At 46.4% G+C, this 17,500-nt stretch overlaps 1 protein-coding gene across 1 annotated transcript in view; it reads left to right on the forward strand.

The window, feature by feature from the left end:
* Nucleotides 1-17,500, forward strand: part of LOC308373859 (calmodulin-regulated spectrin-associated protein 3) — a gene marked incomplete at both ends in the record, with an annotated part of 39,570 nt that overhangs the window by 8,024 nt on the left and 14,046 nt on the right. Inside the window, 12 exons of the mRNA XM_080849513.1 lie at nt 3,174-3,433; nt 3,940-4,080; nt 4,686-4,784; nt 6,661-6,693; nt 8,747-8,794; nt 11,570-11,708; nt 12,115-12,254; nt 12,530-12,623; nt 12,986-13,037; nt 13,138-13,211; nt 13,491-13,521; nt 15,686-17,500. The exon at nt 15,686-17,500 is cut by the window's right edge and continues 559 nt beyond it. Coding sequence (XP_080705639.1) covers nt 3,174-3,433; nt 3,940-4,080; nt 4,686-4,784; nt 6,661-6,693; nt 8,747-8,794; nt 11,570-11,708; nt 12,115-12,254; nt 12,530-12,623; nt 12,986-13,037; nt 13,138-13,211; nt 13,491-13,521; nt 15,686-17,500 — 2,926 coding nt within the window. The remainder of the gene's footprint in view (nt 1-3,173; nt 3,434-3,939; nt 4,081-4,685; nt 4,785-6,660; nt 6,694-8,746; nt 8,795-11,569; nt 11,709-12,114; nt 12,255-12,529; nt 12,624-12,985; nt 13,038-13,137; nt 13,212-13,490; nt 13,522-15,685) is intronic.

The following is a 17,500-nucleotide window of genomic DNA, read 5'->3' on the forward strand; positions in this document are numbered from 1 at the left end:
AATTGAGCTGATTGCTCCTCTAGCTGTGTGCTCTGTGTGTGCGCATTACACAGTCATGTAAATGGGAAACATGCATAGTGGCTCAGACCAAGCCATTCACAATTCCAGCCAATCAACATGTTGCTAAAGGAGCCCGGAAGGGAGGGGTGGAATTCAATGTTGAGCTCAAATAGGAACAACATTTTGCCAGAATTACGGACTGTGCCTAAGGCCTCGTGGGGCATCTGGTGGTATTGTAAGAGTAGGTTTAGATTTAATTTAAATAAAACACTTTTTTTTAACTACATTCCTTTTACTGTCATGCTATTATTGCTGAGGTCTTCTAGGATATAATCATACATGCCACTTTTGCCTCGTTGTTTTAGTTAGGTGAAATATACAAACATATCAAGTCATGGCAGACTACCTAAACAGGCCTTATAGGGTCTGAAGTGTTGAGAGGCTAACTTTTCCGATAACTGGTCTCTTGTGTACCCATTTCTGCTGACTACAGCTGATCCGTGTACTGCACTGTTTGTCCCTCTACCGTCTTGCCGTGGATTCACCTAATCAAAATAGACATACCTCAATGGTGCAGTGAAACCTGAGCTCTGGGCACTATGGTATAGTCCATACCTTGTGAATCGATGTATACTAAGAAGTCAGTCTTGATAAGTGAAGGGATTTGAAAGTGCTGTATGCTTGTTTACCTGATAAAATGGAGAGTATACTGTATGTGTAGAGGTTATGTGAACACATCCTATTGTAGCCATTTCTATAGATAATAGTTTTGTAATAATATTGTAATTGAATAATAATTGCAGATTGAGAATTTAAGATTTAATAATATTTAGAAAAACTAAGAAAAAACTGTGTTGCATGTGTAATGCAGAAATGGAAACATTTATAGTTGACTTGTGTATGGAATCAGATCAATGCCATAAATATTTTGTAATCTGTAATATAGATTTTGTATCTGTAACATAGATTTAGTATCTGTGAAACCTTCTACACTTTCAAAACCTATCTACAGATACAGATTTCAAATACGAAATGTATCTACACTTTCAAAAACTATCTTCACTTTCAAAATGTATTTACAGATACAGATTTCAAATACGAAATGTATCTACACTTTCAAAAACTATCTACACTTTCAAAAACTATCTTCACTTTCAAAATCTATCTGCAGGTACGGATTTCAGTTACGCATTACGGATAGGGATACGGATTTCTGTTACGAATTACAAAATATTTTTGGCACTGTTTTTACAGCCTTTCTAAAGAGCCAATCAGCGCTTTTGGCAGATTTTCTAAAGCGCCAATCAACACATTGTATCCTGTACTGACTAGCCAATCAGCGCTAGCTTGCTGGCAACTGCTGGCCCGCTCATTATTCAATAGTTATAACCTAAATCTGCCACCGCTCTGCCTAGGGAGAGATCTGGGGTCTCCCCCGCACGTTTTGAATACAATTCGGTGTACGAACGCCGTGGGGGAAGTTAAACAAGCATGCCTTATGTCTGGCCCAAAGGCCTGATGAACACCTGTACTATTTAGTAAATCTTAGGCTCTGGCGATTCAGAGATCGCTTGGCTGCAGAACGCATTGTAACTAAGAAATTGGTCTCATACATCTCTTCCACTGAGGCGCTAGAAAACTCGCTTCCACAAAAAAATACACAATAAAACGTTTTCAAGGACTTCAGAAAATGTTTACAAATAGCCTACCCCAAAGTGCCATGAAAAGAAACGAAAATGACATTGCAAGGTGGTTTTGAAATCAGGCTGGCCATTATCCAGCTGTTGAGGATGCATATGCACTTAACGGTATACCCCCAGCATCACTTTGCATGTGTCTGGAGAACAAGACAATAGCAGTCTGTCTGCTAAATGTTCTCATCGTGATAATGGGTCATATGAATACTGTTCATGGTTAACTTAATTAAATGTATTAATAGGAGATCGGTCACGAAAATGCTAACGTTAGCTTTCGTTAGCTACCAAAGCAGATCCTAATATCTTCCATACAATGACAAGGGTCTTTGAAACAGGTGGAACGAAGTGTGGAGTGAAAACCACTGACTATGATTGTGCGTTTTACAATGACTTTATTAACAACTCCAAATATAGGACTTCTTACTTGTGCCATTTCTCGGTCTCTGATCCATGACTGCTGCATACACCGCTTCACTCAACTTTCCCAGTTCCCAGCAAGCTAGCGCTGTGATTGGCTAGTCAGTACAGGATACAATGTGTTGATTGGCGCTTTAGAAAATCTGCCAAAAGAGCTGATTGGCTCTTTAGAAAGGAAGTAAAGACAGTGCCAAAAAGATTTTGTAATTCGTAACAGAAATCCGTAACTCGTACTTGAAATCCGTATCCGTTTCCGTATCCGTAATGCGTAACTGAAATCCGTGACTGAAATCCATATCTGCAGATAGATTTTGAAAGTGAGGATAGTTTTTGAAAGTGTAGATAGTTTTTGAAAGTGTAGATACATTTCGTATTTGAAATCCATATCTGCAGATAGATTTTGAAAGTGAAGATAGTTTTTGAAAGTGTAGATAGGTTTTGAAAGTGTAGATGGTTTCACAGATACAAAATCTATATTACAGATACAAAATCTATATTACAGATTACAAAATATTTATGGCATTGATCTGATTCCATACTTGTGGTGCTGAAAATAATGTAATTTGATTGGCTGTTTGATTTAATATGAAATAATGAGAAACCCCGCAAAACAGTCAGAAGGCTTGGAGCAACACACTTAACGCCAGTTAATTTGATAGAAAAGTAATATCCTGAGTTTTTATACTATATTATTTAAGTTATTAAGTAAACAGACAAAAAGAAGAATTTTGGATTACAGACTTTTGTTTCTGGTGTTTTGTGTAGTTAAGCTAGTAAGTCAGCTCGGCTGCACACACACGCACACGCACACGCACGCGCCCACACGCACACACACACACACACACACACACACACACACACACACACACACACACACACACACTCACACACTCACACACACACACACACACACACACACACACACATATATGTGTGTGTGTGTGTTTCTGACTGTTTTTGTTTGTCTGTTCGTTGCCACCATGACTTTCACTCTGCTTCTCACCATGTTTTCCCTCAACCACTCGTGACGCTCTGTTTGTCCCTGCCATGTCTCCGTAGAGGGTGTGCCGGCAGACCTGCAGGAGCCCCTGTCTGGGGACGCCACGCAGCACAAGCAGCAGCAGGAGCAGCAGCTGAAGCCGGCCGTGGCGCGCCTGCTCCTCTCCTGCGAGCTGTACCGCCGCGCCTATGCCAGCGTCCAGCAGGGGGCACCAGCGGCCGAGCCCAAGGACCACGGAGGCCTGCTGCAGGCGCTGGCCAAGAGGGGCCTGGAGGCAGCCGTCAGCGAGGGAGAGCTGTCCTGCCAGCCCATCAAAGTGGTGTGTGTGTGTGTGTGTGTGTGAGAGTGTGTGTGAGTGTGAGTGTGTGTGTGTGTGTGTGTGTGTGTGTGTGTGGTTGTGTGTGTGTGTGTGTGTGTGTGTGAGTGTGTGTGTGTGAGTGTGAGTGTGTGTGTGTGTGTGTGTGTGTGTGTGTGTGTGTGTGTGTGTGTGAGTGAGTGTGTGTGTGAGTGTGTGTGTGTGTGTGTGTGTGTGTGTGTGTGTGTGTGTGTGTGTGTGTGTGTGTGTGTGTGTGTGTGTGTGTGTGTGTGTGTGTGTGTGTGTGTGTGTGTGTGTGTGTGTGTGTGTGTGTGTGTGTGTGTGTGTGTGTGTGAGAGAGTATATGTGTGTGCGTTTCTGTGTGTGTATGTGTGTGTGTGTGGCTGTGTGTGTGTGTGTGTGTGTGTGTGTGGGTGTATGTAGGTTAAAAGAAGTCTCTATAGGCCCTGCCTGGCCTTCTCTGGTACCCTTGGTTGACTTAGCTTTGAATGTCTTGTGTTTGTTCACAGGGTGCCCACATGGCTGTAATTGATGCAATGATGACACTGGCTACCATGGAGACCGTGGGGGGTGTGAAGATGGCGAAGGAGGTGGATCAGTTTGGGAGCGGATCCACATGGGAAAATTCACTGTTGTTCTGGGTCAACAAGGTGAATTTAGAACCCTAGAAGGTTCCGGCACCCTGCTGACCATTCTAGAATCCTCACAATGGATTTTAAAAACCAGGAATACTAATCGAGTGGGATAATAGTGGTTCCCTTAATACCGAACCAATCAACATGGTTTCATATTGCCTGGATGATAGCCTGGCTCTTACACACCACCCCTTTACACCATCCCTTTAAGACCATCCCTTTAACTCCAACCCTCCTGCTGTTCTTATCACAGCGTACTTGTATAAGTAATTCACAAAATCTCGGATTTAAGAATGTATTCTAAGATTTTAATAATCCTAAAAGCAAAAAAAAAATTAAATCTCCAAGTGCTTTTTGCAATAATAATATAATTATAAAAAAGGATGTCATAGTCATTCATTAATTATTTAGTATTTAGCAACTGCTTCATAGAAAAAAGGTGGAGCAATTTTGGCTTAGTAATACATGTGATAATGTTTTAATAATTGTAATGTAATAAAAAATATATGACATTAATCCCATAGTGCAGTGCAAGAGGAACAGATTGGCCAAATGTGTGTGTGTGTGTGTGTGTGTGTGTGTGTGTGTGTGTGTGTGTGTGTGTGTGTGTGTTTCTACAGTTGATTCAGAAGTTGAGAGAGAGCACTGACACAGAGGGGCCTGGAGAAGTCCAGAAACCTCAACCCACCTGCACAGACCTGGTGCCTGTTCAGCCATCGGTGAGTGATTCACACCCACCCACACACACACATTAACACACACACACACACAACCACACACACACACACACACACACACACACACACACACACACACACACACACACACACACATTAACGCGCACACATTAACACGCACACACACACATTAACACACACACACACACACACGCGCACTAACATGCGTTTGTGCATAGTGACAGTAGCAGTATAGCCTGGTGACACCAGCCTACGTATTTCCGCCTGAATTGATTTCAAGCTCATACTTAGTCTGGCCCAGCCCCATTGACAATCGTTTCCAGAACTCAAAATTTTGCCGGACCAATCAGCGAACAGTTCAGAGCTGTGACGCAAAACTCGCCTTGCCGAGTTGCATGTAGTCCAGCCGAGTTTGTAGTTTAACAGTATAGCAAAAATGGCTACGGAGGAAGAGACACGAAAAGCTATCGGAGAAGTTGTCTCAACTCTCGAGAACATCAGAAAATTAAAAGGAGAACAAGAGTATTTTCCTGTAAGTTTTATGATTGGAAAGGACGTCGTAGCTCTTCTCCCAACTGGCTTTGGGAAGAGTTTAATCTACCGAATGCTTACTAAACGTTGCTGATTGGTTAAGGGAACTCCAATGATTTTAAACCTCAAGATAAGCACCCGCCCATCTCGGAAACCAAAATGCATTGGGTTGGCCCAGACTGACTGACGGAATGAAATGGAGTCACAGTCTGGTAACGGCCAGGCTAGTAGCAGTAGGCTTAGTTGTGGAATAGAATGCTTAGCAAAAGGTGACCAGCATTGATTTTCTTCATATCCTACTTTGAATGTGCACACACACACACACACACTCATGCACGCATGCACACACAGCACAAGGCAAGAAATCCTGCTTTTCTTGACTAACTCATTCCTCTTAACACTTACCTCCCCCTCTCTTCTCTCTCTCCTCCACTCTTCCCCCCTCTTCACTCTCTCTCCTCCCCCCTCTTTTTTCTCTCCCCCTCTTCTTCCTCCACTCTTCTCTCTCTATTCTCCCACCTTCCCACTCTCTCCTCCCTCTTCCTCCTCTATCCCCCTCTTCTCTCTCTCCTCCCTCTTCCTCCTCTCCTCCCCCTCTCTCTCTCTCCTCCCTCTTCCTCCTTTCCTCCCCCTCTTCTCTCTCTCCCCCTCTTCTCTCTCTCTCCCCCTCTTCTCTCTCTCTTCCTCCTTCCTCCTTTCCTCGCCCTCTTCTCTCTGTCTCCTCCTTTCCCCCCCTCTTCTCTCTCTCTTCTCCTTCTTCCTACTCTATCCCCCTCTTCTCTCTCCTCCCTCTTCCTCCTCTATCCCCCTATTCTCTCTCTCCTCCCTCTTCCTCCTTTCCTCTCCCTCTTCTCTCTCTCTCGCCCTCTTCTCTCTGTCTCCTCCTTTCCCCCCTCTTCTCTTTCTCTCCTCCTTCCTCCTCCTCTCCCCCTCTTCTCTCTCTCTCCTCCTTCTTCCTCCTCTCCCCCTCTTCTCTTTCTCTCCTCCTCTCCCCCTCTTCTCTCTCTCTCCTCCTTCTTCCTCCTCTATCCCCCTATTCTCTCTCTCCTCCCTCTTCCTCCTCTCCTCCCCCTCTCTCTCTCCTCCCTCTTCCTCCTTTCCTCCCCCTCTTCTCTCTCTCTCCCCCTCTTCTCTCTCTCTTCCTCCTTCCTCCTTTCCTCGCCCTCTTCTCTCTGTCTCCTCCTTTCCCCCCCTCTTCTCTCTCTCTCCTCCTTCTTCCTACTCTATCCCCCTCTTCTCTCTCTCTCTTCTCCTTCTTCCTCCTCTCCCCCCTCTTCTCTCTCTCCTCCCTCTTCCTCCTCTATCCCCCTCTTCTCTCTCTCTCCTCCTTCTTCCTCCTCTCCTCCCCCTCTCCTTTGTCTAACAGTGTCCGACTCGCTGGTACTGGAAGTTGGTCCCTGTAAGTCTTACTTCCTGTTTATTACCACTCTCTCTCTCTCTCCTTTCCTCTCTCTCTCTCTCTCTCCTTTCCTCTCTCTCTATCTCCTTTTTCTTTCTCTCTCTCTCTCTCTCTCTCTCTGTGTGCAATAGAGCAATAATAGTAATAATATTATTGTAAAAATATTCTTTGGCAAGAGGCCAGCCTGCCCAAAAACATAAATAAAGGACATTCGTACAAAATGTTAAGAAAATGTAATGAATAGACAAGACTGACAAAGTGTGTTTATATACATTTAAATCAGCCTATAGTAGGCAAGTCCAGATCCAGGAGATTAAAGTCCTGCCCAGGAACTAGTCTCTTAGTCCCAATAGTTCCCTTTCACTCCAGCAAGCAGAACTAAAGGATCTAAAACATGGATGGACCCTAAACCTGGCAGGAACCACCAGAACTGGGACTGCTCTAACTCTGGCAATAGCATTGCTATGTTTACTGTTGTTGTTGTTGTTGTTGTTTGTTAATGGAAACCATTATGGTAGATTTCAAGTCCGTGTTGTTTTGTGTAAGTGGTAGTGGTAAGGGACCTATTTGGTCAGGGGTCGCATGGAGCCAGGCCTTGGGCGTTGCTACGGCAACAGTCTGAGGGAGAAAAATACAATCTGCGAAGTCAGCCAATCCGGCATTCCAGAGAGGCTCGCTCAAGATACTCCACATATTTAATAACAAACAAACAAATGATGTTTGTCTGCTTTCGCATTTCTTCTATCTCTCTATCCCTCCCTCTCTCTTTCTCTCACACTCCCTCTCTATCCCTCTCTTTAATTCTTATATGTAGCATATGTCTGGTGGAACACTGATCTATATTAAAAACGTTCATTATTATAGGTCGGTGGTTCCCAGTCTATATAAATGTGTAGTACATGTATGTTCAGTATGTGCTTTGGCCCCCTGTTACCATGACAATAATTCCATAATGCTTTCAGAACCTAAGTGCCTTATTCGCATCACTGAACCAGCACTGGTTAACCAGCACTATCTGATTGGCTGATTGATTGATGGGTATACCCAATGGCCTCCTCTTTATACCCCTTTATACCCAATGCCCCCCCCCCCCCTTATACTCAATACCCCCAACTTTATACACAATGCCCCCCCTTAATACCCAATGCCCCCCACTTTATACCCAATGCCCCCCACTTTATACCCAATGCCCCCCCTTTATACCCAATGCCCCCCCTTAATACCCCTTTATACCCAATGCCCCCCTTTATACCCCTTTATACCCAATGCCCCCCACTTTATACCCAATGCCCCCCCTTAATACCCCTTTATACCCAATGCCCCCAACTTTATACCCCTTTATACCCAATACCCCCCCCCCCCCGTTAAACCCAATGCCCCCTCTTTCTGTCATGTTCGGAGCAAATAGTCCTCCAAGGAAAGGAAGTGCGGTTGTGAGAGGAGTGCATCTCCCTCTTAAGAATGAATCTGTCCAATCAGAATCATCTCTCTTTCACTTTCTCTCACCCTCTCAACCTTTCTTTCTGTCTCTCTCTCCATCTCTTGCTCTGTCTCTCTCTCCATCTCTCGCTCTGTCTCTCTCTTTCCATTTCTCTTTGTCTCTCTCTGTGTCTCTCTCTGTCTCTCCATCTCTGTCTCTCTCTCCTTCTCTTTCTCTGTGTCTCTCTCAATCTCTCTCGCTGTCTCTCTCTTTCCATCTCTCTCTGTCTCTTTCCATCTCTCTCTGTCTTTCTCCATCTCTCTCTCTGTCTCTCTCGCCATCTCTCGCTCTGTCTCTCTCTCCATCTCTTTCTCTGTCTCTCTCATCTCTCTCTTTCCATCTCTCTCTATCTTTCTCCATCTCTCTCTTTCTCCTCCTTTTCTTTGCCCTCCTCGGCCCTGCCCCACCCAACCCCACCCCTTGTCATGTGTCTCGTTTGAGCGTGTGGTTGCTTTGGCGACCGCCCTGGGCATTTACGCTTGTCCCCCTCCTCTCTTTCCTCTCTCTCTCCTCTCTTCTTCCCTCTTTCTCTCTCTCACCCTCCTTTCCTCTCCTCTCTCATCCCGCATTCAGCATGCCATCGCTTTTTGTTTGAAGGAGTCGGGGAATAAGCCGCCAGTGGTAACGTATCCAAAAAACAGCCTTCTCTGAATCCTCTCTCTCTCCCTCTCTCCCTCCCTTCACTAACCGAAAAAAAGACAAGAAAAGAAAACCCTCAACAATTTCTTTCTTTCCTATTTTCCTTTTTTAGTGTATGTTTTCTTTATGTTCAATCAGCTAGATTGGCATTACCTCACTCTCTTGCCTCTCAACTTGATTTTGATTATAGAAATCATAAATTTAAAAAAAATCGAAATGACACATCTCATCTATATTTTTTTGTGTATTTATCACATATTCAGCTTCAAATCTCATGGTTTCACACTCACTTTCATATCACATGCCGGACATATTGCCATTCAGCTACAAGAACACGTACCCAGAAATAATCCATACCAAAGTGAATGCGCCATTTCAGCTAACTAGCCAGGGCGTAATAGGGAGTCCAATTGTGTCCCTGTGTTGGACGGGATTCATATCCGTGAGTGGGCAGAGTTCAAGTGGTACATTAGATTGATAGGCCACACCCTGCTTCATATTATTCTGCAAGTGTCAAATGATTCTGTTATTCTGAAGCCGTGTCTTTTTAAGCACTTTTTCAAATGAAAGACCTTGGTCTTTGGGATCATTAAAAGGAGAAAGACAGAGAGAAAGAGAAAGCTTGAGTTAGATATTCTATTGGATGTCAATGTTTTTAATACTTTAGGGCTTCTGCAATCAGATGCACAGACAGGACAAGATGCATGATTTTAACAGATTTTCTTATTTTATTAAGTTAAGTTTATTAAGTTCTTAGGTTCATTCAAATAGTTTAGTCTCCCACTGTTGTTTTTGGCCATTAACTTTAAATTCAATTACTATTTCACGGACTATGTTTCACACTGAAACGTGCACTCACCCAAAAACACACTCCAAAACTCTCATACTTACTCACTCATTCACTCACTCACTCACTCACTCACTCACTCACTCACTCACTCACTCACTCACTCACTCACTCACTTACTCATTCACTCACTCATTCACTGGCTCGTTCCCTCTTGCATACTTTCTTACTTAAAACTCATCACTCACTCACTTATTCATTCACTCACTCACTGGCTCGTTCCCGCTCTCATTCGTTGGCTCTCACTCACTTACTCACTCACTCACTCACTCACTCACTCACTCACTCACTCACTCACTCACTCACTCACTCACTCACTCATTCACTGACTCACTGACTCGTCCCCTCTCTCATTCGTTGCCTCTCATACACTCACTAAAGTCAGTGACACGTTCCGTATTGCCTGTTGTTCCACTGCATGACCACAAGATGGCACCCTTGGCTGGATGGCTGCAGAGCACAAACTCACGCAGGTTTTTTTTTTTTCTTTTTCGTTCTTCTCTTCCTCGTTTTCTCCCCTCATCCCTCACTCTCTCCTTTCACTGCTCACCTTTTATCCCACTTTATTAATATATTTGGCTTTTATTCAGTTTTCTGATTTTTTTTTAATATATAATGTGTAGGTGTGGTGGAGTGGCTGAAGGAGTGTTGGTGTGGGCACCATACTTTAGAGTCACTGTTAATTATGTGTATCACTTGTGTGTGTGTGTGTGCGTGTGTATGTGTGTGTGTGTGTGTGTTTATGTCTGTGTGTTTATATAGACGTTTGTTTGTGTTAACATATCATTTATGTTATGTTTATCACATCCACAATGACTCTCTGCCTGGCTCTGGACTGGTGTGTGATGTGTCCTTTTGTTTCTGTTTGTTATCTGTGGCTTCTGACTGTTCTGGTATCAGTAGTTATATACCGTCTCTGTTTAACTGACTGGGTGTAGTGGGGTTTCACGTGAATGATGATGTGAACACACACACACACATAGTCTTCCTCACACACAGTCTTTCCCACTGATTCACAGATCACGGGACCTGTTTGGTGTACTCTTCCTCCCAATGGATCAGGTTACAAAGGAGTCGATTCTCTGCAAATGCAGGGAGTCGACCTAGCTCAGGTTCATACGTGAGGAGTTAGTTCATCCCCTCTTCAAAGTCTGTTTTGGAGTTAGTTCACGCTGATTCAAAAGAGTTGATTCTTTGCAGATGCAGGGAGTCGATCTATTTCAAGTTCATACTTGAGGAGTTAGTTCACCCTGATTCAAAGTCTGTTTTTTCGAGTAAATGACTCTCTGCAGGTGACACAGTTCATCTGAATCACTCTGAACAGTGAATGAGTCCAGAACCCCCTATTAACCAGAACGATTGATCACCTATTGATGATACCCAATAGATCACAATGATTGATTGATCACCTATTGATGATACCCAATAAATCAGGTTGGGAGAGGAACAAAGTCTTGTTGTCATGGGAGACAGAACCTGATCCATTGTGCTTGGAGAACCGGGTGACTTACAGATGTAGTTGCTTTCTAAAGATAAAGTTGATTAATGTCTTCATTTTTGTCTCTACCTCTTCCCGTATCTGCTCTCTCTTTTCTTCACTCTCTCTTTTTTCTCTCTCTCCTCTCTACTTTTAATGTCTCTCAATTTACAACACCCATTTACTGCATTTTCAACCTCCCCCCTCGTTCCACTGCATGCTTCTCTCTCTCTCCCTCTCCCTCTCTATCTTGCTTTCTCCCTCTCTCCCTCTTTCTCTCTCTCCCTCCCTCTCTTTCTTTCTCTCACTATCTCCCTCTCTCTCTCGCTCTCACCGTCTCTCCTTCTTTCTCTCTCTCTCTTTCTCTCACCTTCTCCCTCTCTCTCCCTCTCTTTCTGTCTCTCTCCCTCCCTCCTCTCTTTCTCTCTCTCAGATTCGCTACAGGAAGGATAAAGTGCAGTCCAAACAGACTCCTACATTTCCGTTCGTGTCGGAGTTGAAGGACCTGTCCAATGGCTGTGCCATCGCTACTGTGCTACACTTCTACTGTCCAACGCTGCTCCGTCTGGAAGGTACACACACACACACACACACACACACACACACACACACACACACACACACACACACACACACACACACACACACTCATACACACACACACACACAAATTACGGTACTAATAAACACACACACACACACACACACACACACAAATGACTAATAAACACACACACAGGCACACACACACACACACACACTCACACACACACACACACACACACACACACACACACACACATACACACACACACCAACTCAAACGCTCATACACACACTCACACAAATTACTAATAAACACACACACAGTCACACACACACACACACACACACACACACACACACACACACACACACACACACACACACACACAAATCTCCGTCATATACCCTCAACCCAACTCTGTGTCTGTGTAGATGTGTGTTTGAAGGACACCATGTCGGTGGCAGACAGCCTGTACAACCTGCAGCTCATCAGGAACTTCTGTGAGAGCTGGCTGAAAGGGTGCTGCCCCCTGCTGTTGGAAGACCTGCTCTACACTCCACAAACACTGAAGGTACAGAAACACACACATGCACACACTCCCACTAAAGGTAAACATACAATCATCTAAAGGTACACACACACACACACACACATATGCCTTTAAAGACACAGTGAAATAAAAATAAAACACACACACACACACTAGCACTCTAAAGGTACACACACACACACACACACACTCACACTCTAAAGGTACACACACACACACACACACACACACACACACACACACACACACCTGTGCCTTTAAAGATGTTTGTGGTGTTTGTGCCGTTGCCTTGGCAGCTGAACATCATGTGCTTCATGGCGGAGTTGCTGAAGTGGTTTGAGGTGCTGAAACCAGACATTGTCCAGCCATCACTGACCCTCGACCTGACAGGTAGAACACAAACACACATAAACATGCTGTTTCTTTCCCCTCTCTCTCTCTCAAACACACACACACGCACACACACGCACACACACACACACACACACACACACACACACACACACACACACACACACACACACACACACACAAACACACACACACACACACATATACATACTGTTTGTTTCCCCTCTCTCTCTCTCTCTTTCTCCATCTCTTTCTCTCTCTCTCTCTCTCTCTCTCTCTCACACACACACACACACATACACACACACCTGTACTATTTTGAACGTGGTGGCGCACACACGCACACACACAGGTACATTAACTGAATGCTCATCAACATCAGCGTGTTCTCATCCTTCCAGATGCTTCTGGTCTGGATGGCTGTACGAGCCCCATGAATGGGAACAGTAATAGGTAAGCCTGTGTACTATCAGTATTTATATAGTTCCATACCTGTGTTCTATCAGTTAGTTGATTGCTTGTGGGACTTTAACTTACTATTTGTCTGCTACAGTGGATCTCCGTCATTTATCTTCAAGCAGCCCTTCCTGCCCATCACATCTCCGGTTTCCCCTGCAGGAGGATCAGGTGAGAGAGAGAAAGGGTTTCTGGGATACGTAGTGCTGGTTTTGATCGAATTGATTGTAGTTCTATTTTTCTGACTGATGTGATGGTCATGGATAAGTGTGGACACTTTGGTCAACTTAAAAGAGCATTAATCAAATGCATTAATAAATAATCAATTCCAGTCCATGAACTTAATATGTTTACAGTAATTTAGCCCTGAATAATGCGAAAGAAAGACTTTATAAGATGAATAATATTGGTTTTATAACAATAATTGATAATTATATTTCCTCTGTGCAGAAGGGAAAGGCTGGAGCAAGAAGCAACTCAGGTAAATCTCTCATATGCATCGACTCTGGCTAAACTGTTAAAGGTGTAGTTTGCAGATTTTACATTTACAGTTAGTCATTGAGCAGACGCTTTTGTCCAAAGCGACGTACAAGGGAGAGAACAGTCAAGCTAAGAGCAATTAAACCTATATGTATATATATAATATATGGTAATATAGATAATATAATCAGATACAATACTGATGAAACAATTGCCTTCTGTTTCTGTGTAAGCGTTAGAGAGTTATGCAGTCTTCCAGTGCTTTCTGAGCATTTAGATTCTCTTAGTCAGGCATACTTAATCCATCGATACTTAAATAATTCATTAAGGTCGATAAAATATTCATTATTGGTGATTAAATATTATAAATATTTGAATTAAGGTGGAAGCCAGTGAAAGAGCAACGAAAAGCATAGAATACATCAGAATATTAGGATTGTATTTTTATATGTTTATTCTGACAAAGAGAAACCTGAAAACTGCACCTTTAAAGCGCTTGCTTCTCAGTTAAAGGTGGGGTCGGTTATACTAATAAAAGGTAAAAAAAAAATCCTCACTGTGTGCTTTGAGGAAGAAAAATGGAAAATACACACTCACAAGCACACACACACACACACACACACACACACACACACACACACACACACACACACACACACACACACACACACACACACACACACACACATTTAAATTATATATTTGAATCAAACAATCATATTCTTACAGAAAGGATTCAAACATTTCTCAGAGGTTGGATACAGCTTTGTGATTCATGAGTGCAAGAAACATCTCCTACGCCAAACAGCAAGACTACCTATAACAGCTGATACGGAGCAGAACTTTGCTAGTTGTTTAGATTGTCTCTTATTAAGTCCTGCCAGTCGTAGCCCACTGACCGAAAGCTTATGGACATGCCACAGACTTCCAAATATCAATACTACCAGCTTACATGTATAGCCTAGGTCTCTTATCTTAGCAACAATGGGCTGGTATTTGGTCAACTTGTCAAGGAAGGCTATGTCTGTATAGAGGTCATAGACACAGGCTACCTCAAGGACTACTACCTCCCTTTTAACCTTGTCCAAGAAAACAACATCAGGGATGTTAGGGATGTTGCAGAACACATCATCAGAGCTGTTAAACCAATCTGGCATTTTACAGTGGACACACACACACACACACACACACACACACACACACACACTCACACACACACAAATACACAAACGCACACACACACAAACACACACACACATAGTCAGAACAATGGCTGGCCAAGCAGGTCATTCCATCCCTGTCTGTCCCGATGTCCTTAGCGGGTCAGGATATGTGAAGGGCTAACACCAGTAGAAACTGAGTGTGGTAATAGAATCAAGGGGGTGGAGGGAGATGGTTTGGCAGTTGAGTTTCAAAACTCAACCCAAACCCTGACCACCTTTAAATGCATACCAATCACCCTTATTCACTGCTGCTTCCACTTTCTGTTGACATACCCGTCTCTCTCTCTCTCTTTCCATGACTCTCTCCACACCTACTCTCTCTTTTCTCGACTTCCTCTCTCTCCTCCTCTATTTCTCTCTCTCTCTCTCTCTCTCCTCCTCTATTTCTCTCTCTCTCTCTCTCTTCTCTTTCTTGCACTCCACCCGCTTCTCCCCTTCTTTCTCTTTTGTTTTTTCCCCTTTCTTTCTCTTTCCTCTCTCTCTATCCTTCTCTCTTGCTCTCCTTTCTTTCTCTCTTCTCTTTCCCCTCTCTCTCTCTCCCTCTCTCTCTTTCCTCTCTCTCCCTCTCTCTATCCTCTCTCTCCCCCTCTTTCTCTCCTCTATCTCCTGTCCCCCTCTCTCTCCTCTCTCTCTCCTTCTCTCTCTCTTCTCTCTCCCCCTCTCTCGCTCCCGATCTTTCTCTCCTCTCTCTCCCTCTCTCTATCCTCTCTCTCTGCCTCTCTCTCTCCTCTATCTCCTCTCCCTCCTCTCCTCTCTCTCTCCTCTCCATCCTCCTCTCTCTCTCTCCTCTTTCTCTCTTCTCTCTCTCTCCTCTCTTTCTCTCTCTCTCCTCTCTCTCTCTCTCTCTCTCTCTCTCTTTCTCCTCTCTCTCTCTCTCTTCTCTCTCTCCTCTCTTTCTCTCTCCTCTCTCCCTCTCTCCCTCTTCCGGTCTCTCCATGTCAGTCGTCCTCTCTCGGCGGTAGCCTTCAGTATCCCTTTCCCTCTGGACAGTGACGTGGACGTCGTCATGGGCAACAAGGTCTTCCGCTCCGTCAGCACCGACAGCCTGACCGGCGCGGCGACGACGGCACGCCCCGGCCACCACGCCTACACGCCACCCGAGGACCTGAGTCACATGATCCCCGCTGCACCAATGGGAGAGCTGCCCACCATCGAGGAGGCGCTGCACCTGATCCACGCGCCCAACGGCGGCGTACCGATCCGGCAGCGCCCGGAGGGGGCCCCGGCGGGGTTCTACCTGCACTCGCGGGCCGAGGAAGAGGAGGGAGAGGAAGAGGACGGCGGGAGGAGGAGGAAGGCGAAGGAAGGGTCCAAGCTCAGCTGCTCCGCCCCGTGTCGCTCCATGCTGCGGAGGCCGGTGGGCGTGGACTCGGACGGTTCCACCGGCGCCGCCGTTGCGTCCCCCGTCGAGCCCTCGCCTCCCGTCACCCCGAGCAAGGCGCGCATGACCAGCTTCGCCGAGCGTCGGCGGAGACAGCCCGAGTCCCCGGCGGCGACGACGCCATCCACGCCCGACTGCGAAGGGACGTCCTCGCCGAGGCGCCCCACCCCCAGGGGCGGGGGTCTCCAGCAAGGCGGAGGGCAGGACGGCGAGGAAGACAGCCCGAGCGTGAGCAGCCCCGCTGGGCAGGCGGAGGCCTGGGAGCTGGCCTCCCGCCTGGAGGAGAAGCGCAGGGCCATCGAGGGCCAGAAGAGGAGAATCGAGGCCATCTTCACCCGGCATCGCCAGCGCCTGGGCAAGACGGCCTTCCTCCAGCTCAAGAGGGAGCAGGGAGAGGGGGAGGGAGGAGAGAAAGAAGAAGGAGGAGGAGGAGGAGGAGAGGTGGACTCTATGAGTCTGGAAGAGCGCCTCTCCCGCATGGAGGAGGACTTGCAGAGAGAGGAGGAGAAGGAGAGAGAGGAGAAGGGGAGCAAAGAGGAGAAAGGGAGCACAGAGGAGAAGGGCAAAGAAAAGGAGAAGGAGACCGTGAAAAGGGAGGAGAGAGAGAAGGAAGGAGCTAAGGAAGGAGGAGAGAATGCTGACGGAGGTGGGAGTGCCAACGGATTGGGGGGGGCGCCCAAGTTAGAGAAGCAGGTCACCTTCTCCGTGGAGACCAGGAATGGGGGGGAGAAGGAGTCGTCGCTGAACCAATACGACGAGGCCGTGACAAAGCTTAGCTCGGCCCTCCTGGCCCTGCAGAAGGACATGCTGAAGCTCACCGAGCAGCAGCAAAGGCTCATGGGAACGCCCAAGAAGGCCGCACACAGCCCCTCCTCGGCCAAGACCACACCCTCCCGCAAGACCCCGCCCCCAAGCAAGGCCTGGGTCATAACGGCCAGTCCCAAAGCCTCGGCCACGCCCCCTCGCCTGTCCCGGGAGTCCACGCGTGACATTTCCCCTTCCTCCTCCCCCTCACGCTCCGCCCCCAACCACAGCCACGCCCCTCACCCGACCACGCCCAAATCCCCTCAGGCGACCCCCGCAAACCAAGCCGCTGCCGCCGCCGCCACCAGTAAGACCCCGAAGAGCCCGAAGAGCCCGAGATCGTCAACGGCCACCAAGAGCCCCCGCCGGCAGCAGCAGCAGCAGCAGCGCCCGCCGGCGCGCCCCTCCGACCTCCGCTTCCCCTCGGCTCGCGTCCTCACCACCACCCACAGCGTGGACACGCTGCCCCACCTGCGCCGCGTCTCCCCCAGCAAGTGCCAGATGCAGACAGCGTCCTCGCTCCGCTTCGGAGGGCCCCAGACCCCCCCCCCACCGCCGCCGCCGACCCAGAC

Source organism: Sprattus sprattus (assembly GCF_963457725.1).
Source record: "Sprattus sprattus genome assembly, chromosome: 1".
In the NCBI taxonomy this organism is placed as follows: domain Eukaryota; kingdom Metazoa; phylum Chordata; class Actinopteri; order Clupeiformes; family Clupeidae; genus Sprattus; species Sprattus sprattus.